The sequence below is a fragment of the Ostrinia nubilalis genome, chromosome 6 (assembly GCF_963855985.1).
Source record: "Ostrinia nubilalis chromosome 6, ilOstNubi1.1, whole genome shotgun sequence".
NCBI classification, from domain to species: domain Eukaryota; kingdom Metazoa; phylum Arthropoda; class Insecta; order Lepidoptera; family Crambidae; genus Ostrinia; species Ostrinia nubilalis.
This window is the reverse complement of record NC_087093.1, coordinates 9,110,731-9,135,233: the sequence shown is the minus strand read 5'-3', so window position 1 is coordinate 9,135,233 and position 24,503 is coordinate 9,110,731. Positions and strand designations below refer to the sequence as shown.

Genomic DNA, 24,503 nt, shown 5'->3' with positions numbered 1-24,503 from the left:
AATGCTCTATTCCATTAGCACCAAACTTAAGATTGACGGAAGTATAAACAATAATACATAATATAAAAACTTAGTTGCTAAATATCTACTACAGTGTGATCCACATGATATTGAAGATTTACTAATTCCCTTGTGCTAGATATAATCAACTCACACATACCACAGCACATACTATACCTATACACTTACATACACTCCACACCACATCACACACACTATACCACACTACACCATACACACACACTGGAATTAGAAATTAGAAATAAAAAATTCGAGTAATTATGTACTTTGAGATGTGTAATGTACGTATTATCAATATTCACCTAATGGGAAGACACTGGCTCCTGAAATACAGTTTACACTAGTTTAGGAGCCAGGGTTTCACTATAAAATGTTACAGTGTATTACATCAATCAATATATTCTTATTCTTATACTTCTCTATAAAGCCATTTATTTTCGCGTTCGTATCTTGGGCAATTGTAAAAATAATAATACAAGGTGACATTTTAGCATAATTGATTTATTAATCACTGTATAGCATACAACAGTCCATCCATAAATAGTGGAGTTAGCTTAAATTAATGTGATCATTGTTATTTATCAAAAATTGTACAAGATCTAGCAATGGCTATCACTTTGGCTGTCATTTTCATACATCTAGATTTTGTAGAATAGAATAAATAGTATTCAGAAAATGTGTATGGGTATGGGGATGCATAGATCTAGCTATTATAGGCAGCTCTCCAGACTATATAATTTTATAATGCTAATTCTGACGTCACAGTGCAGTTCTGTACCTCTAGCATGAACAACTTTTGTCTTCGAATCGTTTGCGTATTCGACAAAATTCGATACTCAATCTTCGAATTAAACGAAAACGTGACAATTTTGGTTCTCAAAATATGTTTCGTGCAACCATTTCTCATACTCAGTTCACTTTACGGCACGTTCACAAGGGCACTGTTGTAGTTTTCGTACTAAATCTTTTGATGGCGAATCGAATACGCAAACGATTCGAACTCGAAAGTTTTTCGTCCTAGTCGTACCGTACTGTTGCAACAGAACTACTAATTAACTCGTTTGAACTCAAACGTAATACATAATACATTCGACATTGATTCGATTATCGTTTTACTTAGTTTAGTAAGTTGAAATAAAATAATAAAAATTTGATTAAACAAAATTAAGCCACGTGACTTTTGTGCCTTACAACAATAAATTGGTAACAAAGTAGGTACACTTACATTAAATTAAAGAATTAAAGAGTATTAGATGATTACAAATTAATAGAATTATAAAGTACGATAACATAAGAATATAAAATGTAAATAATACTAACAAAGTGAGATTGTGCTTTTCTCATACTATGAAATCAAAAATACCGAAAAAGAGTCTACAGTATCAATATTATAGAAAGGATTTCAGAAAAAACATATTTGCCTTAAATTAGGCATAAATTAGCGCACGACCTATCTAATCTGATGGACGGTTTGAGTTTAATCACCCTAAATATTTATTTTTATCGGATAATAATAAATGCATTATATTTCGATTTTATATCGGTTTCTATGTCTTCGTTCGCTGTCATGGTCTGATAGAAAGTATATTCCAAAGTTTATTTAACATTATTCTTGAAGCACATAAAGTTGTATGTAGGTACATAATTATAATATAGTTGCTCTTCAGGTGATTCGTAATGCAGTCAGATAAGTAATTGAAGACATAATTAACTTGATTGTCCGTTGCAAGTAACAATCTGTGCTTCTGAGAGCACGTCGGAAGTCCTTGTAACTGCATCTGGCAGTTATCTTTATTCGTTCACAAGCCATCGAGGCTGCGAAATCAAGCATGCATGCTGCTAACTTTGACATAATAACTTCCTAGCTTCATGCTCGATATATCAACTTAACAGCTTGATGCGCAACTTAGCTCGTACTGGCTCACGTTTTAGAGTGTTATAGCTTGCCATGTATTACACAAATTGATCATCGTCATTTTAGCCACAGGACGTCCACTGCTGAACATAGGCCCAGTTGGTAGCGGCCTGCATCTAGCGCCTTCCTATAATACCTTTATGAGGTCATCGGCGTCCCAAGCTCCGCTTTCCGTTACGTACAAATAGTTCAATCGTTCGATATTTCGTCGTTTACTCTTCTCTAACGGGCGAGTTGGTAGCAGGGCACAGGTACACCTGCTCAGGATATAAGTCTCCGCGAAACCGAAGCGCCTTGACCCCCTCGGGCGCGGCACGGAACTCCAGCTCGCCTATCATCGAGTCGTCCGCGTACACCGACCATTCGCCGGCGCCGCGGATTATCCGGAAGGTGGTCTGTAATAAATGAAAGGAAAATAGTAGTACACCATAATACAATTGAAGGCACAACTTTCTAAATGAAGACATGATTGTAGACCAACTTGTTTCAGACTATGTATAGTATAGGTCTTAGAATAATTATTACTGACGGGATTGCTACCATGTTTCATGTGCATTCGAGTTTCCGATATTTCGGCACTGTTGCAAGCGCCGTCCGCCAGTTTCATCAGTTGCTCCGTGATCATGGAGCTTTCAACAGTGTCGATCTGGGAATCGAACCCGGGACCTCTGCATCTAAAGGAGGTGGTCTTACCACTAGACCACAGAGGCGGTTGGATTACTATCCGGGTTCGATCCCCGAAAAAATACAATCATTGTGTGCTGTATTATTATCATTTATTCTCTTCCAGGACACGTTCTTCCGCGCCGTAACGAATCCGGGCGAGAAGTCGGAAACTCGAAATTAAAAGGTACATCGTAGGAATCCCGTCAATAATAATAATCTATCAATTATTCTGCATTACCTGCGTGCCGGGCACGAGTCGCGCGGTGCGCTGCCGCCTCTCAAGCCCCCAGGCGCCGTACCAGGCGTTGAGCACGACGAGCTGGCGCGGCAGGTGCGGCTCGACGTGCGCGCGCACGTTGACGTGCACGTGCACGTTGGGCGCGGGCCACTCGCGCGCGCCGTCCATCAGGTCCACCGCGAACGAGTGCAGCATGGGCCGTAATCTGCAAAAGATAGCGTACCATTAGTTATTCTCTATTTATTTATTTATTTGCTTGTCATAATAATATGGTAAATACAGGTGGTAAAATACCTACAATTTTGCACACAAAAAACTGACAAGAGGGCGACACTTTTTTTTATCCACAACGAGGAAGCTCTTGGCCTGTATCTCACCTGATGGTAAGTGATGATCAGGTCGAAGGTGGAGGACTTGCTTTAAATAACACTTATAAAACTAATGTTAATAAATCTTGTAGAAACAGAGGTAGGTACAGGTAGGTTATTTAAACTGTATACTTCTTCTATCTTTAAGCCAGAATAACATGTTTTAGGTGCTTTACTCACTAGAAACTGTGGTTGAAAGTGCTAATCTGTGTGAAAATCTAGTCCTCAAGACTCTCATGTCAATAAAATAAGTACATTGTTAGATTTATATGAAATAGTAGCTAGAGTATAAAATTAATACTGAAATTAAAACAGAGTTATTTAGACATTCTTGTCACTGGAAGCTATTATTGAATTTGCTATGCGATGTCTTTATAATAAGGTAAAACGATGGGTAAAATGTTTCAGCCTTAGGTTTGTGCAGCTGAACGTAATTTATTCTCTAAACACTACTATTGTATATGTGGTAAGACAATGTTATTATTCGTCAGAAACGTTGCCAAGTATACGTCCGATTTGATAATTTACGCACATATTGGAATCCAAAAATAGATTCAGTCAGTCGAGTAAACCAAGCTTGCTGAAGTTCATGGATAAATATCGTCACAGACATCAATGAAACGTATTTATAAACAACTACCTCGATCGCTTCTACGCGTACGTAACACTGCTGGACAAAGGCGTCCCTCAAGGATTTCCTTAACGACTGATGCTTCACTGTTTGCATCCAGATACTTCCCACGATCCAAGTTAGTCGGTCCATCCAGTTAGATACCCGTAGGCCTAGGATGATGATAATCGGTTATCACGCCATTTTATCAATTTTGTCCATACATTTTTACGTCCTAACCCGGCACTGCGTTTCTCGGTTCAATGGTCGCCATTCGAGAACAACTACTTATTTAAAATGTAAATGCATACAAAATGTCCCTCACCTTCCATGAATAACTAATTGGTGTCCCTCTGGCACCCCGTTTGATAATGTAGCTATCGCGTTAGCCCTCCAGCAAGTCGGCTCGGATGGTTCCGGTGGTGCATCAATAAATGCTCGTAAAGGCACCTGTAAAAATGGAAATAATAGTTTTAGTGTTTAAGTGCTATACCTGTAAACCTGTAATATTGAAGCTAATTTAATTGGAAATGGAAACAGAGTTTTGTGGACAGATGTTCGATCTACACAAGGCTTGGTCGTACAAAACTTGTGTACGAGTGTGTCGAGTTGCTTATAAAAATAATAGGTTGTATTTTTTTAATGCATAACAAGACAGTTTTTTTACCACAATCGCACCTGATGTTAAGTGGGATGCAGTCTAGGATGGTATATACGAAGATCATTACTTTTATGTTCAGCTTTCAGGGACATTTATCTTGTAAAGGATATGCCAATTTAATTGAACTTGCCTCAATGGGCGGGGGCGCCATCGTCGGATAAATATCAGTCTTGTTAATGTTCAGCGTGGCGTTCCTAACACCAGCCACTTGCACCCAAGTGGCGACGTGAGGGCTCGGCTGCCGGTGCGCGTAGCTGCAGTAGTGTTCGCCGTCCACCGCCCACAGCGTCTGTTTCTCGTCCACGAGGACCTCTATCGTGAACGGACGGTCCATTTTGAAGGGGAATAATCTGGAATGGCACACATTGGATGGCTAAAATAGCAGTAGGGCGCTCAGGAAGACTAGCTTTTGATAGTCATAAGGACCTACAACTATAGTTGGCCTATAGCTGGTATTTAAGGTGTAATTTCAATCCAAGGTTACGCGAGTACGTTAAGATTGACGGCGACTAAGTTTCGAGACTGAATGTGGTGGAAAAGTCTTGTCCCTGGTTCCCCTTAACGAAAATATTGTCTTAGCTATCTACCTACGCATTAATATAGCGTAGTTTCTAATTCGAAACCGTGGTTTTGGCGCGTCAGACGATACACATATTTTAAATTTTCTTTGTAAACAGTAGCCGTACCAAGGTTAGATTCAGATGACTTATTTTACCGCTTAGTAATTAGTCACCTTGATTTTCATGGCTATTGTTTTGCTTAGTAATGTTTAGCAGTAAAAATTATGCTTTAAATTAGATTCACAGAATTTAAATTATTTCATCGCACTTATGGTTTGCAAGTTTCTTTTTTAACGACTACCACTCCCAATACAATACTTACTATACATATTTTACGTGCAAAAAAGCAATAATTATGCAAATTTATCAATCATACTACAGATAGTATCTTATCCCTTTATTCATTGCTTAACCCTTAACCACTGACGTGTCATTTTGTTACACTAACACTGACGTACGTACGGCATACGTACGTAACTTTGAAGACCTCCTGATGTATCAATAGAGTGAACTTTGGTGAAATTTTAATTTAAATTATTTGCACATGTTTATATTAAACAGAGATAGTAAAAAAAACATAGTAATATTAATAAAATAGTATGATATTGGTGAAATCTTCCAGATGTAACAAAAGTTAGACAAGCATTTTTTTAAAAATCAACACAAAATTATTCGATAACACTAGGAACTTCTATTTTGGCCATATTAAAGACTAATAACAGTTTTAATCAGGAAAAAATCACAATTGCAATAATTCACAAATTAAGTCACTTTTTAATACAGTTCATTTAGGAAGGCTATTTTCTATAGTCTTTTATTGTTTCATGACCTGGTCACCAGTTTGCTGTGCTTTAAACTAGCTAGGAAATATGAAAATATGGTATACAATCTTCATAAGAAGTCATATCCAAAGCCACGAACTAAAGCTCCTTCACCATCATGATGATTGTCCTCGAAAACCGCAACTAATATAAAAAAAAATATCCACTGGATTTTTTGCTAATTTCTTCGTCATTTGTAATAATTTTTGGCGTAAATAAGGTTTTTTATATATAGACGGCCAAATAAATAAATTAGACTGCTAACAGTTAATTTTATATATGGACCAACATACAAAAGCGATGTTGAAAAAGTTACACTAACACTGACGTTACGTACCACATACGTCGTGTGGTCTAGCTCTCCTACTTAGGGACGTGCTACCCATCTATTTTCTACCGTCGCACACGCATCTCTGGCCACTAGGAAACTACCAAAAAGGACACGCAAAAATTCCCGCACAAAATGAAGTTTTGAACGAAAAACCGTTTGACCGACGTACCACGTACGTACGTCAGTGGTTAAGGGTTAACTATGATAACACAGGCCTGCAAATAAAATTTTTTTTTTTGGTGCAGCTCTTTTTGTTTATACGGTCGATAAAATGGGTAATGGACAATATATTCACATACTTCATTTCAACTCATCAGCTCTAGTTTGTCGACTACCCTCATTTTAATTTTTTTCCCGCCTTGTTAGCAAATAGTCATTATTACATTAATATCGATAAACTTTATGTTACTATTTTAATATGGCTAGTACGTCCAGATGTTGTGTTAACGATCCTGATTCATTTTGATAAGTTTGTGGTGAATACGACTGAAAGATCAGCGTCAAACCATTAAAAACACGATAAATCGTTTGTATTTTGCTCACTTTGGTATTGAAATTCGGCACAAAAATTAAGTGTAGCTGCTTCATATTGTATGTAAAATATGCGTTGAACATCTGCGACGATGGGAGAAAGGCAAACGTAAGTTTTTGAAGCTTGGAGTGCCTATGATATGGCAAAAATAGTCAATTTTTGCAGTTAATTTCACAGAATTTTCGTGGTTTAAGTACTGAAAAACTAAAAGAAGGTAGTTTTGATGGACTTCAAATAAGTCTATTGATAAAAGACACCACTAAATTTGAGATTTCTATGAATTATGTGGAACGGCTTGCGTGGATATCTTTTGTACCAGTTCTACAAAATTTCCTTGGAAAAGCATAAAGCTGTCAACTATGTAGAGTAGTATAGGATGTGCTAGTTCAATTCAAAGATTTAGGCTGTTATATGGGTATAAAATTAAACTATCTTAACAGTAACCCAGATCCACTTCAACAAAATTTAGGAGAACTAAGCGAAGAACAAGGAAAACGTTTTCACCAAGATATAAAAACAATGAAGAGTAGATACTAAGGAAGATGGGACATTTATATGATGGTCGACTACTGTTGGGAATCATGCCAGATTGCCCAAGTAAGTTTCATTCGAAAATATCACTCAAAAGACAATTTCTTGATTTTTAATGCCAATAAAAATAAATATTAATTGTGAAAATTGTTTTTCACTTATCTCGGGAACTAGAGCTGATAGAGAAAAACTGATTACATTTTCGATATCGCCATGTAAGACATACTTAAAATCAGGTCTTAAATCCCCGGCACCAAAATGGCTGTAGGCCAGTGTAATCGGTATCGATATCTGACCAACAATAAAATTATAACAATAAATCAATCTGACTGATACGATACGATTAGATATCACCTTCGTTCACCTCTCATAATCATTCTGAAAAGTTTATTCGTCTTCAATCATGTGGGTGGAAAAACAGAGGTCACAATTGAAATTGTTATGACCGTGAGATGAGACACTCGTAAATAAACATGATTTAGGAATCATTTTGCAACAAAATCTTGCTGAGCTGTATGTATGTAGCCTTTTCCCACGATACTGTGTCTGAGGGCAGCAAGCGTCCGGCAAAATTACTACAAACGAGGTTTCTAAGAAATTACATAATAATAATAAATATCCTTGGACATTTTACACTGCGCTTCTAGTCCCAAACTAAGCAAAGCTTGTACTATGGGTACTAGACAACGGATATAAACATACTTAAATACTTTTTTTTTTGTAAATACATACATATTATACATAGAAAACACCCAGTCCAATACAAACAAATATGTTCATGCACACAAATGTTTGTACTGTGCGGGAATCGAACCCGCTACATCCGGAATAGTAGTCCGCTTCGAACCACTACACCAAACGGCCGACTAAATTAAAACTATTGATTCGGACGTTCATTTCATCGATTTTGCACGATATGTCCATTGTCCATACATTTGCCGTCTAAAATCGTTGATAAAATTTTATCATGGCGCGCATCATGGCCGGCTGGCTTCACTTAAAAAGTAGGGATTGATGGTGAAAACGGGCATAAGCCATTCTGAGACTGAGCCTTAGGTTACATCTCAAACTAAAGAACAAAAATGTCCTTCACCTATTTACCTAAACGCCGTGGTCTCCTCGGTCCCCCACTTGCTATGGCGGCGCGTGTTGCGTACCACGTACCGCTGTGGCAGGCGGACGTTGAAGTGAACCGCGATATCGCCGCGCCCCGAGTCTGGATCTTCCATTCCTATGTTTACTGCGAACCTGTAGGATATAATATTAATGGTTTAGTTAGGCAAAGCTAAAGGGCGTCCACTACTGGACAAAGGCCTCTCCCAGGATTTCAAAAACCGGTCCTGCGCTGCCTGCATCGAGGTGCTTCCCGCAACCGCAATTTTAATACATAACAGACAAACAAAGTGATGAGATCATTCAAATAATTCTAGTTGCGACTTCAATTAAGGAGTTCTACCTATTTATTTGACTGTCTGCCGCATTGCGCACTGGAGGGAAGGTGAATGTATCTAGCATTTGATCTTGTACATGAAATAGGTACCTACTTAGCATTTTACTGGGTAGGTTACATTGTAGGCTATTGCTAAATGCTATCTGCTTTATATCAGAGCTCTACAGGAGTCTACATGGCACAGGACTTTACAATTTATTTAAGTTTCTGAATCTAATGTTTAACATTGTCCGAGCGATAATATCCCATAACTTATGAACATGAGAATTTCATGCAACTTAATTACACAATAGCTTTAATAGTTATTTTTAGATATTCTATTCAGCAACAAGGCGCGATGATGATTTTAATTGTAGAAGAGGTCAGGCAATTAGTGACCGCATAGTAAGTGGCTAGACGTACGGCGTGGCCTCGATACTCTTGCCCTATAAATGGCAGTGACTTAATTTTCGTGATCAGGTACCGTAAAGGCACTTAGGCCTGAAACGTTCTAATTTTCCTATTCCATTTGTTTTGATGTTGTTCATGATAAATCAATAATAACAATATGAAAGTAATGTTTCCCAAATTACACACTACTTGTATTATTTTGTCCTAATATTAATCAACAAGCAGACAGCAGTGAGCAGGGTACAAATATTTCAGTTAGGTACATATTAGAATATAGTCATGCTAGTGCATTGGCATAAATCAACAAAGAAAGCGTTTAAATACCGTTTATCAAAATAACATCCAATAAATATTTCCGAACGATAAGATAAGATTATGTTGTCGAGTTAGTTTACTAACAAACAAGTCGGTAATTCTCACCATGGCAGATCCTCGCTGGGTGTGCCGGTACATACGATGTGGGAGCCTATGCTCAGTGGCTCGGCCAGCACCTGTGTAAACTTCACGTCGCGAGCCTCCGCTAGCTGCGTCTGAAAAAGGATAATTTGAAATGAGGTCATAACGTTTTTAGTTGTGTTCGTTTTATATCATAACAGGATGTAGGATCTTTAGAATCGTAATACATAACAGAAAAGCATTCATAGGATCTAATTTAGCATCCATTCAATGTTTTTTGCTTATCTATAGAATATCAAGTAAGTAAGCAATTCGTAAATACAACACGAAACATTAGATGTTTAGAAGTAGGTACCTTAAGTACCTACCAACTACTCGAGTCATTCGGTGACGAATCTTATTCCAGTCATGACGTTTGATAAACATGGTGACTTACCTACATTAAAGAATTTTTTATCAATGTGCAAGGGTAACAAAATGCTGCAAGGGTACTTAAAGTATGCAAATGACCGAACTTGATTATGAGAGTGAGTGCTCATATCGGAACAATGGAAGGTTGTAGGTTCGAATCTCTGAGCATATTAAGTTATATTGAAAACTCTTCATGACTACTTAATTTTGATACTTAAGATATTAAAATTAGGTATTAATTAAATATTATTTAAAATAGTGTTAATTAACAAAACACGTAAGTCTACATACCATCTCAGATGCAGGAATAAAATATTCATTAATAACATAAACAATAAACTATTGAATTAATGACAAGGCCATATAAAACGAAATGAGTTCTATTACGAGTCAGTTAAGTCTCGAGTTTATCTACTTGCATCTCAAAGAATATGAATTAGGCAACAAACTGTAGATTATGTCGCTGGCAAAGTGGGTAAACAGAAGCGTCTGTAATACGTAAAAGGCTTCGATCGTAGCATCCGCTGTCATTGCCTAAAGCACTCGTTCAATATACCCAGCACGATTCATTACCAAGCTCGGACAACATTGAGTCACAGCGTGAGGTCATCGAGCCACAGGTTACTAGCCATAGGTAATTGGTGCCAGGGTTTATTTATTAAGCCAACGCCTTGTCTTCAAGATAAGTACGCGTCTATTAGAACGTCATTTCTAAATTTTCTATTTGACATAATTGTTAAAAGACGATGGAGTGGACTGTATGTTATAGATAGGCCTGCCGGTGTGGTGATCTTATGCTAGAAGCAAATAACCCTACTAATCACAAAAGGACAAAGCATATAGACATAAAATACCATTTTTCACGGGAACAAATAGAAAATAATATAATTAAATTGGTGTATGTTCCTACAGGTCAGCAGCTGGCGGATGTGCTGACGAAACCGTTGCCAGCTGTCAGCTTTAAAATTTTAAGAAGTGAAATTGGTTTGGAGTAGACATTTAATATTTTATTTAATTTTATTTATTGTTTCAATTTTTGTTTTGTTGATACTTCGTTAGTTGATACTTGAGTTAGTTATTTAATGAAGTGGTCTGATTAGGTTTTTCTGGGTTTTCCCTAATCCTCAGCAACAAATGTTGGACCATGATTGTGTAATTTCTCCCAGAACACACTACGAAGTTTATTACGTTCCGTTTAATAATTAACATATTTATTTATCAAATGTACATGATATATTGTATATGAATGTATGCTATAGTTACCAGATAAAGGTAAGAATTAATTTTTGAGGGGGCGTGTTGAATGTAATTGATTTGAAGTGCAAAAAATAATTTACTGTTTATACGGAACTCCGTGGATAGCTTCCATAGAGCATAGTTTTCTTTTTTTATGTTTTGATGACCGTCATCTTATTGTCAACTGATTCTATAGACGGGCGTAATAGCTTCTAGTGTTATACCTAATTGATGAAATATAATTCAGTTTAAAAAGAAATATATTTTATTTACGCCCATATTTTAATAGGAAACACTCCAAAAAAGGGCCAAAAAGCAGTATATTGCTCAAGACATTAACACTAGAACACAAGAGAATAGAAAAAGCAACTTCAAAATCTAAAACAATATTAAAAAAAAACCATAAACAATATCAAAAAAGGATTGCTGGCCAAACTGCCAGCAACAATAATAATCATTTAATTGTTTAAAAGTTACAATCATTATGTACTTGATTTGATTAACTACAGACATTTACAAGCTTTCTAGCTTAGTGCAGAGACCGCCAGAATAAATAATTGTACATGTGACATCTTTTAGAAATAAATATTTTTTACATAAATAACATTAAAACCTACAAGTTAATTTTACAGGATTTGCATGAAAGCTTTCCTACATTCTTATTTAAAATGTCAGACGCGATTGAAAATCGTTTCATCCTTATACAATGTACGTCTAACTACAGTTAAGTACCTACTTTAATTAATTAAATAAACAAAGGAGTGTTAGTCACCTGCAAAGCAAGCGGGCTTACATTGGAAGTTCGCGTGTTGGGAAACAATCAATATTTTTAGTAGCACCACCGCCAGTGGCCCCAATTTCCCTTTCAGTGTTAGAGTTCAATCAATAAACTGTGACTTGCCAGTGAAGTCCTAAATATAGGCCTAAGTCAAAAGGTTATCTTATCATGTTCCTTACATAAAATATCTACAGTTGAATGTACCTAAGTGAAAGATCTAGCTAAGTACCTTCGATCTTTTACGGATTTTCTCGTTTCTGATTCAAAGTTCTAACAATATGGAGGGATATAACGAAGGACTCAGAATTGAACCCAGAGTTTCACTGCAGTTGGTCGGGCATTAGACTCGTGCTAGACATGTAAACATAAAAAAATAATGTTGTTAAACTGGTTCCACAATCCCGGTCCCGAACCTAACGAATGGAGGGTGAGAGATACGTGTCCGTAGTAAGTAATTCATCTATTTATTAATAAGTTGTTACAAGGCTTTAAGTGTGCTTTAAACTTAAAAGGGATAATAAATGAAGACGAAAATGATGAATAAAAAATGGTATCATCAATAATAGGACAGTATCGACAGTATCGATGTTAAATGCTGCTGAAAGTTTCCCGCGCGAACGCGACAATATTCACAGACAGAAATAAAATAACCATTTAATATTTTTTCAGTTTTTAAAACATGTCTCTTAGGTCTACAAAATTTTGTTTAAATGATCGATTCATTCACCCGTGTCTAATCTCAGATGGATTAGTCAAATATTGCAATGACATCACTAGAACGGAGGCCAAAAAATATCTGAAAATAAAGTGCGATGTCGAGTTTCATGAACGAACGCACCCAAAGAAAGGCGAACACAATTTTAACCGGTGACCTTACACTACATGTTGCAGTTACAGTTCATTACAGTTGCATTAGTAAGTACCTATCTGTACCTACACAGTTATCGGTTTTCAGGCATGCATAACGAACTGTTATTTTTTATTTATTAAGTAGTCCCTATATTGTAGACTATAAAGAAGTTAATCTAAAATTGTTTGTTGAGTAAGTAAATAACAATCAAGTTTCCGGCCTGAATCATAAATACCTACTTACATTTTCCCGAAAGCAAGATAATTACCGGATTAACTTTATAGTTAATCCGGTTAGTTTATTTATTTTTCCTGTTTCCCTGTGTAAGTAACATAATTTGATGCCCAGTTAAAGCATGTAAACTTTGAATATTATTTATTTAATTATTTACAATTTGATGAAAATTTTAAGTAGTTTTAATAAAGATTGTTATTTGTTATAGTTTACCAAAGTAACAGGTACTGTTTCGTCGTTAACATCGTCCTCGGGAGGTCTCGCGCGGCAAAACAAGCGACGGCAAAATGCACCGCAGCCGCATCTATTGCCACTGACCATCGTACACTTATTTATTCACTAAACACTCACAAAACAAGTAACACACCGCTACTAAAATATGTGAGACTGCGAGTCCGCATTCTCACGAAAATATCCGCTCGATCCGAGCACAAACGCCAGTCTAGTTAGTGTCTATCTACGCACGCTCGCCTCGAAATCGAAACTGTGTTAGCGCGATATGCTCGGTTTGTATTTTGTGTGACGAAGATGACTGACGGACGAATGACGACTGCAGTTAAAGCGGGCCTACCTGCCTTCTAATATCGCGACCAAACTATTATAAAGTTTTTTGTGACTTGTTTTTGTATAAACTTTTAACTTTTTTGTATTAGTTTTTGGAAGACAGAGCTAAACAATCGTATTATGAGGTAGTAATCGTATATGGCTTGTTATCTTTTGTATTTCTAAGTATAACGCGGAAAACAAACATACTCATACATTATTATACTTAAAATAGTTTGTAAAGTTGCAAATTGCAATTTTAGAACCTGCATGAATTTTATAGAATGCTCTTTAGTACTCGGTTATTGGGATAGATGGCAGTAATTACGACTTGTGGAATGTATAGCTGGTGTTCAATGATATTTGCTGGTGTTGCAATTCTACATGATGTAACATTTATGGTAGCTTTTGAAACGTTTTCAGTAATTGACAGCAAGTTCATCCGGTTAAAAATGTAAATGTGTTTATTTTTTTTGTTACATAAATAAATTGTCTAATGTCAGTAGTAACAAATGTGTCCATGTTAAAAGCTGCCTTTCCCTATAACTTGCAATGAAAATAATTTTGACGTATACACAGTACATTTTGCAATACTATAACTGGTATCACCATACCACTCAGCTAACAGCACTGTGCAAACAATAAACAAACGCAATAAAAATGATGGGAATATGAATCATGGGTTAGTTAAAATAAGGTTAGTGATTTTCAAGAATACAAAAATCAATATCTCTTCCAATTTTAAGCACAATAAAATAATTTCTCAGTTATAATAAATTACCTAAGAGAAATACAATGAACTTTGGGAAGGAAGGACCAAAAAACTTGTTTACTCGATTTAAACCAGTTATTTTTTTATCCTGCCTTATTTTTAGCTTAATATCAAATGATCTAATATTTCACAACTAACCTCAAAATCCAAAGCATCTTCGGCAAAATCATATTCAATGAAATCCCTCGGGATTGTGCCTTCTTGAACGCCAAAATCCATTTTAATACAACTTATACAGCCTACCACTTCACCAGGCATACTAATGTAACTAATTAGATTAGATCTGATTAAAACATTGTGTTAATTTGTCACCACTACAATGAAGTTATAAACAATACACAAGTAACAAAAGAGTAGAAAGGATAAACAATAGGTCAACGAATACTTGAATGAACTTATTTACAGCATTGCAGATAAATATTATCTTGTTACTCTCAGTGGTTCTAACAAACTTCACTATTTGTACATTAAAAAAAAACAACGTCATTAGGTTCTTTGGTACATTTATGGGAAAAAAATTCACTGAACAATTAAATATTCATAGAAGTTTTTATACTGAGTCAATATTTAGCCATACAGAGGCTGAATAAATGTTTTCTTGTGAAGTAAATAATGATTATAATATTTTGTACACTCAGGGTTACCAGTGAAAAAAATAATTTAGTCTACCATGACATCAATCAATATTTGCCTTTGATTGTCACCATTGTACAGACGACGGCACATCAAAGTAAGCACTAGCTTCTTATGTAATTGTAATAGGTGCGATATTACAACAAAAATGTAGTTTGATGTGCTGTTGATGTACAATGAGGATCATTTCGATTTTTAGCTGTGAATGCAGATTTATAGGGCTAAGAAATCCTTAATACACAGTCCAAAAATTTTTGTTCTACGACAAAAATTGACGAAGTTATGGCCAAATTACTAAAAAAGTTCACTGACCGCCCGGCGCGGGACCGTTGACGTCACTGTATCCGATCCGAACGCTGCCGGCGTACTGCGTGGATAGAAAATATTTTTTTCTAGCCAAACTATCAGTTTGAGAGAAAAACTTGTAATGACATATATTCATCAGAATAAAGTAAGCTATCGATAGGTAATTTTAAAAATAGAAATTGTGAAAAATAACGTAAAAAATCCATACGCTCATACGATTCAATGGAACGCAGAGACGCGATTGGGGTCTCCGCGGTGGTATATTTGGCGATTTATTCAAATAAAGTGTTCATAAGTGTTGTTAGAGTCATATCTTCTTCCAAGTAAAATATAAAAATGTATAAGTATTAATTTATTTACTTCTAACAATAAGGTATAGCTGAGGCAGATTCACTCTGCCTAGGCTACAAGACATTTCTATGCAGATCATTTCGATGTACACGCAATACCTACCTGTTATTTAGTTTTTCTGAGTTAAACCTACGTACCTACCTATCTATTCGCCGTTCCCATGGGCGGACCAGCTGCTGCAGGAAAGGACAGCTGCTCCCTCCTGGAAATCTATTTAATCTTAGCCTAGAAGCTGGGTATGACTCCCCCGCCCCCCTTCTCTCCCCAGGCCAGAAACTGGGCATGACTCGCCCCCCCCCCCCCCTACCCACCAAGACCAGAAGCTGGGTAAGGCTTGCCCCTCCCCCCAGGCTATAATCTGGGTATGACTTATCCCCCCCCCCCCCCAGGCCAGAAACTGGGTATTAGCATCATATTATGTATTATTATGTTCAATACAAACAATCATTAAGTTACACTCACCCCAACCGCGTCTCCGCACTGCATCGAATCCTATGAAAATGTGGTTTTTGGACATAGCGATACTGAATTTTCACAATTTTTATTTTTTAAAATTACTGGTCGATAGGTTACTTTATTTTGATGAATAAATGTTTTTAAAAGTTTTTTTCTAAAACTGATGGTTTAGCTGGAAAAAATATTTTCCATCCCAATAGTACGCCGGCTGCGCTCGATTCGGATATAATGACGTCACGCGGCCCTGCGTACGTTGACTTTTAGCGGCAAAAACGGCCTATGTTTATTACTTAATATCTTCGTAAGTAATGGTCCGATTTGGATAATTCAAAAAGATATATCTTTCTTATGTCTTAAAGATTAACGTAGATACTAGTTTTATTGAATTTTCTACAACAGTACTGATCCTCATTAGACGTATGTATGAAAGTAATAGATACTTGGAGTGTTAAGTTTTACGATATTGATTTAATTAATACGAGGCTTGTTTATCAATTATGAAAACAATGAATTTCATGTCAGTTAGTGCTGCCGCACTAAATAACTAACAGATTATTAAAATGTTGGGAAAAAATTGTACTAACATTTACTGGAAGGCAGCTTTTTGCGATATCGGGATATTTTTCTTTCATTTTGAATCTATTTTCACCATATTGAACGAGCATGCAAGGTTCTTCGTTCTTAAAATATTGTTCTGTTTACACCTGAAATAGGAAGGTAATGTAATATTTGATAAAAAGTAGTAGTGATATTTATTTAAATAAAGGATTAATGTTAGAGAGTTCTCACTTGAGTTAGTATAAATTAAAATCAGTTCTCTTTGGTGACCATTTTAATAATCATATTTTTAATCATAAGTGTCCACGTTTGCCTGGTCGAGACTTAGATTTCGAAGGAACTTCCTTTTGCACCTGCAAATAAAAAAAAAAACTATGAGTAAGTATACAAGTAATTATTCGATAAATTATAAAAAATATGATATTGAATTACCTCCTGATGTTTGACTTTAGAAGTATTTTTTAACGGTGGAGCCTGAAAAAGAAAATAAATAATTAAATTTGGAAACGACTAGTAGGTACTTAACTCAGCCATGTTACTTATTTTATCGAAACCTACGCGAACGAAGTCCCAGACAAAAGGTATGTTCCGGAAATTAAATTAAATTCATAAAGCTAAATTCATTTTTTAGTTTATCACTTTAGATCCTGGCTGTAGAGGAACAAGTGGTAAGAACGAAAACTTGATAGCATGTGTTAGCGCCATCTATGGGCGCAAGAAAACAACTCATGACGTCAAAGGCGCGGAACCAGAGTGAAGATCGCAGCTAACTTCGCGCCGCGCCGCCCTCCTGTCAACTTCAAATCGAACGTTTCTAACACTCGACAATTTGATCTCGTTGCATACAGTCTGTAAACCTGTCACTTTAAATAAACGTTAAAACCGTAATTTCAATAATAATTAGTCATTGAAGAGACCCTTATTCCAACATAATATTCGAAAGTCTGAGCTCGAAACATGTTCCTTCGCGCCGGATGACATGTTCCATCGCACCAGCTGACGGGATTCAAGATACCACAGAAGTCGATACCTGTTGCGTGTCAAGAGAAACCCTGTGAAAGAAGCAGCTCTGGAATAACGGTCAGGTTAAACCACTCCTTTCCCTTCCTATTATAATCGATTTGTGCTAATATTGTGTCGTGTTTGCGGATTTCAGTCGATATTGCAACCGTTACAACTACCTACCTACGTTGTCGCGTTGGTGGGTGCCGGGTCTGCCTATTGCAACGAGCGTCGGGGTGATCTATACGATTGTAAGTACCTTTTGTTTCCTAAATTCTTCTCAAAATGAGCGAGGATAGCGATAGATTAAAGCTGAATATACCAAAGTCAAGAGAGGGTAGTCATTCGCCTTCTAGAGAACTTAAATTAACCGTTTCAGACCTCAAAAAACAAAGAGGAATTCTGAGAGGTCGTGTAACTTCTTTTGAAAGCTATATTTTTAAATTTCAGAATTTGGTTATTACAAAATGTCAAGCAGTTGAACTAAATTTAAGAATTTTGAAGTTAGAATCAGTTATTGATGAGTTTTACAAAATTCAAGATAAAATCGAACAGTTTTGTGATGATAATGATCTTTCAATAAATATTGAGTACCGCGAAAGCTTCGAAGAACAATATTTTCGAAGTGTTTCTGTCGCTAAATTAATTATAGAAGACCAAAGTAATAACCAAAATTCGGTAAATACGCAAGTTTCAAGTGACAAAAATGCATCGTTACAAATTAAATTACCTGACATCAAATTACCCTCTTTTAGTGGTTCGTATGATGACTGGCTCGAATTCAAAAATTCGTATTTAACGATGATACACGGACGGGCAGATTTAAATGCGATTCATAAATTTCACTACTTGCGGTCATCACTTAGCGGTGGTGCGTTACAAGTTATAAGTGCGTTAGAGTTCACAGCAGAAAATTATACCCACGCATGGGAATTGTTACACAATAGATTTCAAAATGATCGACTTTTGGTGCACAACCATGTCAAAGCCTTATTTTCGATACCTAATATAAATAAGGAATCTCCTTTGCTCATTAGAAAACTCATAGATTCTATTTTGCGAAATTTACGTTCATTGAAATCGTTGGGCGAGCCCACAGAATCATGGGATACACTAATTATATACTTAATTGTCTGCAAACTTGATTCTTCGACCGAACGCGAATGGGAAACTTATAAGGGAACGCTTATTTCTGGTTTTCAAGGCCAAGAAATTAAACGTAAATTAATATTAAACGACTTGTTAACATTCCTGAGAAATAGAGCTGATTTGTTGGAAATGGTGAACGTTAGTAGTAACGCAAATAGTGCTCATAGTTTTCACAAGCCCCCTCATTCTCATTACAATAAATATCAGAGTAAACAATTTCATGATTCGAAACCGCATGTAGCACAAACACACACGCAGAGTTATGTAGCTACAAATAACGGGAAAACGACCAAACGTAACCGTTGTTGTGAGATGTGTCGCGGAAATCATGCTTTATTTATGTGTAGTATGTTTTTGAATTTATCAATCGAGGATAGGTACAAATTAGTAAATGAAAAGAAACTTTGCCATAATTGTCTGCGCGGTGGCCATTCTATAACTAACTGTTATTTCGGGCCGTGCCAACAGTGTAAATGTAAACACAATAGCTTGTTACATAAAGAATTAAGAGAAAATACAATTGGTAATGTTAACTCTGAGTCAAGCACATCTCAAATAAAGTCGACCGTAATGCATTCATCGTTAGGTTCGCATTGCCACGATAATTTAAACACCGCTCAGCTGACTACACAAACAAAACAAGTTTTGTTACCTACCGCGCTAGTTGAAGTGATCGACGAAAACAATATGCGACACACAGCCCGCGCGCTTTTAGATAGCGGTAGTCAGCATTGTTTTGTATCAGAAGCGTTTTGTAAACGAATAAATTACACGAATTATATACAGTCCATTGTTCAAATTTCTGGAGTGGGACAGTCGGTCACACAATCCAATAAATTATGCGATTTAACTATACGATCAAAATTAAACGATTTTTATACGCTTATTCGGTGTTATGTTTTGCCATGTAATATAACATCATTCTTGCCAACAATGAATATTAACGTAGAATCAATACGAATACCTGAAAATATTCAACTTGCAGATCCTACTTACAATATACCCTCTGAAGTTGATTTATTGATTGGAGTGGATGTTTTTTGGGATCTTTTAAACGAAAATAAAATACGATTAGCATCGGGATTATATTTACAAGATTCAAAATTAGGTTGGGTCATTTCAGGACCTATTTATACGAATAAATTGCAATCGAAAAATAATACCGTCCGATGTAACTTTATTCAAAATGTCGGTATAGATTTACAATTAAAAAAGTTTTGGGAATTAGAAGAGTTATCAAAACAACACACTCTTACTAATTCCGAACGTGAATGCGAAGAAATATTTATAAATACAACTAAACGTGAATTAGACGGCAGATTTTCAGTACGTATTCCACTGAAAGATTCAGCCGATTCTTTAGGTGACTCCTATACGACAGCTTATAAACGATTTATTGCATTAGAACGAAAATTAGATCGTACACCTGATTATAAACGCATGTATTCAGATTTCATGAAAGAATATCGCAAGTTAGGTCATATGACTAAAGTAGATACGTACACTTGGCCACATTATTTCCTCCCACATCATGGGGTATTTCGTGAGAGCAGCACAACCACCAAACTAAGGGTTGTTTTCGATGCTAGCTGTGCTACAACTACGAAAAAGTCACTAAACGACATTCAGCATATTGGCCCTAAGCTTCAAAATGAGGTGTTTTCAATTTTGTTGCGCTTTAGACAACACCAATGGGTTGCATGTGCTGATATTGAAAAAGCTTATCGACAAACACTCATACAACCCGATCAACGAAATCTACTACTAGTACTGTGGCGAGAAAAAGCGTCAGATCCAATTGGCATTTATCAATTAAATACCGTAACGTATGGTACTGCGTCGGCGCCGTACTTATGTATACGATGTTTACATCAGGTTGCGCATGAATGCGACGATGCAGTGATCTCGCGTGTCATACGGGAGGACTTCTTTGTAGATGACCTTCTCACATCACACGACGATTCTAAAACATTGATTGAGATCTGCGAAAAAACGTCATACATTTTGGGCCAATACGGTTATTTATTGCGCAAGTGGACGTTAAATTGTGATGACACAACCGCTGCGAAAATAAAGAATTTAGCTATAGGCGAACACACTCAAACCAAAACATTGGGTTTAGGCTGGCACAATAGGGATGATGAATTTCATTTCACAACACAACTTACTTCGTTTGATACGTCATCATTGACTAAACGCAATATGTTATCAGTAGTCTCGCAAATTTATGACCCTTTAGGCTTTCTTGCGCCGATTGTGATCGTAGCAAAAATACTTTTACAAAAGTTGTGGCTGTGTAAACTCGATTGGGACGATCCCGTTCCAAACGATGTCTCAATTAAGTTCACAAATTTTGTTGATTCAATTAAAAAATACTTATACGAAATAAAAATTCCACGATTCATAAGGAGTATTCATACTAAACGTTTAGAATTACATATTTTCTCAGACGCGTCACAGGAAGCTTATGGCGCTTGTGCTTATGTACGATTAATACTGAATGATAACACTACACGAATGAATTTACTATGTGCAAAAAGTAAAGTAGCGCCGCTAAAAACTATCAGTATTCCTAAATTGGAGTTGTGTGGTTCGTTGATAGGTGCACGCTTATATAAAAATATTATCGATTCTCTAAGCTTAACATTCGATTCTGTTTATTTCTGGACAGATTCGACCATCGTCATTGGTTGGTTAAGTATGTCACAGCATTTACTTAAAACATTTGTCCAAAATCGAGTCACAGAAATTAATGAACTAACAAATGATACATTGTGGTTTCATGTTGAAAGCCAAAATAACCCAGCTGACTTAGTGTCAAGGGGTTTAAACGCTGTCGAACTCAAAAATAATAATTTATGGTGGCATGGTCCCAGTTACTTGCATTGTTCTGAGTGGTCACCTAGCAAACAACCAATGATATATTGTAAAGACTTACCTGAAACAAAAACTACAAGCGTAAGTACTTTATGCATCAATTCAGAAAACATATTCGATTTTGATAGATTCTCATCTTTCAATAGATTAAAACGTACGGGGGCCTACTTACTTAGATTTATTTATAACGCGCGTAATAAACAGCTGAGGCGAACCGGTTCCTTATCTGCCGCTGAGTTGAGCGAGTCGCAGCAAATGTTGTGTCGATTCGCACAGATGCAATCGTTTCCCTCGCTTTATAACAACTTACTCAAAGGATTGCCTTTGGAAAAATGCAAGGAATCTAATAAAGTTATCGGTTTAAATGTATTTTTAGACAGTTCTAAAGTAATTCGTGTTGGCGGGCGACTTTGTAATGCGACCAACTTTGAGTTTGATAAACAACATCCGATGTTGTTGTGTAGCAAAAGTCGATTTACAATACTTTTGTTTGAATATCAACATAAAACGTTACTTCATGCGGGACCTCAACTCATGTTGAGCACTATCCGTGAAAGTTGGTGGCCGCTAGCAGGTAGAAATCTTGCCAGGAAGGTAGTACATCAGTGTGTAATGTGCGTTCGTATGAAAGGCAATGTTTTCAAACCTATAATGGGAAATTTACCCGTGGAACGATTAGAGTCAGGTTTTCCTTTTTTACGTACTGGCGTAGATTATGCCGGGCCAGTCTTTATACTCAATCGCAAAGGGCGAGGTGCAAAATTAATTAAAGGTTACATCTGCCTATTTATTTGTTTTGTAACACGATGCATTCACTTGGAACTCGTAAGTAGCTTATCAACAGCTGATTATATTTTAGCTTTAAAACGTTTTATGTCTAGACGAGGGAAACCTCAAGAAATATTTTCCGACAATGGAAAAAACTTTATCGGTGCAGAAAAAGAATTTCCGCTTTATTCTAATATTAATTGTAATAAAATAATCGATTTAGCTGCAAATGATGGTATTACATTTAAATTTATTCCTCCCTATTCTGCTCATTTTGGGGGACTTTGGGAAGCAGGGGTCAAATCGTGTAAGTATCACCTGAGACGCATACTAGGCAATGCTAATTTAACATACGAGGAGTTTAGCACGGTATTAGCACAAATCGAAGCCGTCCTGAATTCCCGTCCTTTATCATGTTTATCCACAGATCCCTCCGACTACCTTCCCTTAACTCCATCCCACTTCCTCATTGGCCGCCCCCTGACCGCTCCAGCCGCTGTTGACATCACCGAGGCACAGACTAGACGCCTGACACGCTACGACAGGATCGAACAGCTTCGCCAACACTTCTGGAAGCGCTGGGCCACTGAATACGTCACTGAGCTTCAAATTCGAACCAAGTGGAAGACAAACACAAATGAAATAAAACTGGATAGTCTAGTTTTAATCAAGGACGATCAACAACCACCACTCAAGTGGAGATTGGGAAGAATTGCTGAAATTTTTCCCGGCAAAGATGGAGTTGCACGCGTCGCAAACATTCGAACATCGACTGGAATAGTGAAGCGGGCGTTTTCAAAACTTTGTCCTCTTCCGCTTCCTACAACAAATGAAAATGAAGATTGCATCGCTTCAATCAACAATCAATGAAACTAAACGAAGATCGAAGAACCTACTACCGGACTACATTTTGAAAGTCAATCATGAGCTTTCAAGGCTGGCGGTATGTTAGCGCCATCTATGGGCGCAAGAAAACAACTCATGACGTCAAAGGCGCGGAACCAGAGTGAAGATCGCAGCTAACTTCGCGCCGCGCCGCCCTCCTGTCAACTTCAAATCGAACGTTTGTAACACTCGACAATTTGATCTCGTTGCATACAGTCTGTAAACCTGTCACTTTAAATAAACGTTAAAACCGTAATTTCAATAATAATTAGTCATTGAAGAGACCCTTATTCCAACATAATATTCGAAAGTCTGAGCTCGAAACAGCATGAAGCAATCATTCCAAGATTCTAAAAGAACGCTTCATTCTTGCAAAATAGTGACGTCAAATGCTTGTGTTGCCATACAAAGTCAATGGGAGAACGTTTTTCGACAGTCCAAAAAGAAGAAGAAAGAGGATGAAGGTCTATTCCATAGTAGTCAATCGTGTAACGGCTCTGAACTTTTTTAGCCAGCCCTATAAGTACAATAAAAAAATATCAGGTCCGACGAGTGATGTTGGCGTACGTGTTTAATGTAATTTCGCTCCCGTGGCGTAGGTCACGTACCGCGTGCGATATTTTGCACTTTTTTAATGTTTTATCTGAGCTCAAGCCCCATAAGTCCCTTTAATAATTACTAGTATGTATTGAGTTTATTACCAGGTCCGGGTGGTGCTGGCGGACGTGTTGTAGCAATTTCGCGCGGGTGGCGTACTGGCGCGGGCACGCCTCGCACGCGGCCGGCTCGCACGCCCTCAGACCGCTCTCGATAGTTTGCGCTCGTATTAGGTTTGCACCTGTGGATATAATGCGTGTTATACGGAGGAATCCTTGTTATGCATATAGAAGATTATGAATGACTCTACTCGTGTTGTTTTGTGTCTAGTAACATTAGTACTGTGTGGTAGGATAGGGTAGAATGCATGTATTGCGTACGTAATATAATAAAAGTACAGGGTGCGCAAAAAATTTTTTCAAAGAGCAAAGCATGGCTTAATTTCTCGAAAACTGTTCATCAGTCATCGGGGGAGGCCTATGTTCAGCAGTGGACGTCCAGTGGCTGAAATGATGACGATGGTGGAGGGAGCTAGTGTACCGGGGTGGTGGTGCGCGCGGTGCGCGTCGCGCTTGGCGGCGGTGCGGTAGAGCTTGGCGCACGCGGC

The 24,503-nt window shown here is 37.1% G+C and overlaps 1 protein-coding gene and 2 long non-coding RNA genes across 4 annotated transcripts; 1 reads left to right on the top strand and 2 right to left on the bottom strand.

The window, feature by feature from the left end:
* Nucleotides 1-501: 501 nt before the first annotated feature.
* LOC135072563 (galectin-8-like) lies at nt 502-15,001 on the bottom strand. Of its 2 annotated transcripts, none has more exons than XM_063966522.1 (7): nt 14,453-15,001; nt 9,515-9,624; nt 8,356-8,502; nt 4,610-4,829; nt 4,144-4,268; nt 2,841-3,045; nt 502-2,331 (listed from the first exon to the last, which is right to left on the bottom strand). In XM_063966522.1, the coding sequence occupies exons 1-7, from the start codon at nt 14,570-14,572 to the stop codon at nt 2,149-2,151; spliced, it is 1,110 nt and encodes a 369-aa protein (XP_063822592.1). In that variant the 5' UTR covers nt 14,573-15,001; the 3' UTR covers nt 502-2,148. The 2 variants fall into 2 exon arrangements, with proteins under 2 accessions (XP_063822592.1, XP_063822593.1); XM_063966523.1 differs by lacking the exon at nt 14,453-15,001 and adding an exon at nt 13,213-13,664.
* Nucleotides 14,162-23,555, top strand: LOC135072565 (uncharacterized). The gene is made up of 2 exons (XR_010257461.1): nt 14,162-14,239; nt 17,250-23,555. It is a non-coding gene; the product is annotated as an uncharacterized LOC135072565 (long non-coding RNA).
* Nucleotides 16,481-24,503, bottom strand: LOC135072564 (uncharacterized). Its single transcript, XR_010257460.1, has 5 exons — nt 24,437-24,503; nt 24,001-24,137; nt 17,051-17,092; nt 16,850-16,971; nt 16,481-16,764 (listed from the first exon to the last, which is right to left on the bottom strand). It is a non-coding gene; the product is annotated as an uncharacterized LOC135072564 (long non-coding RNA).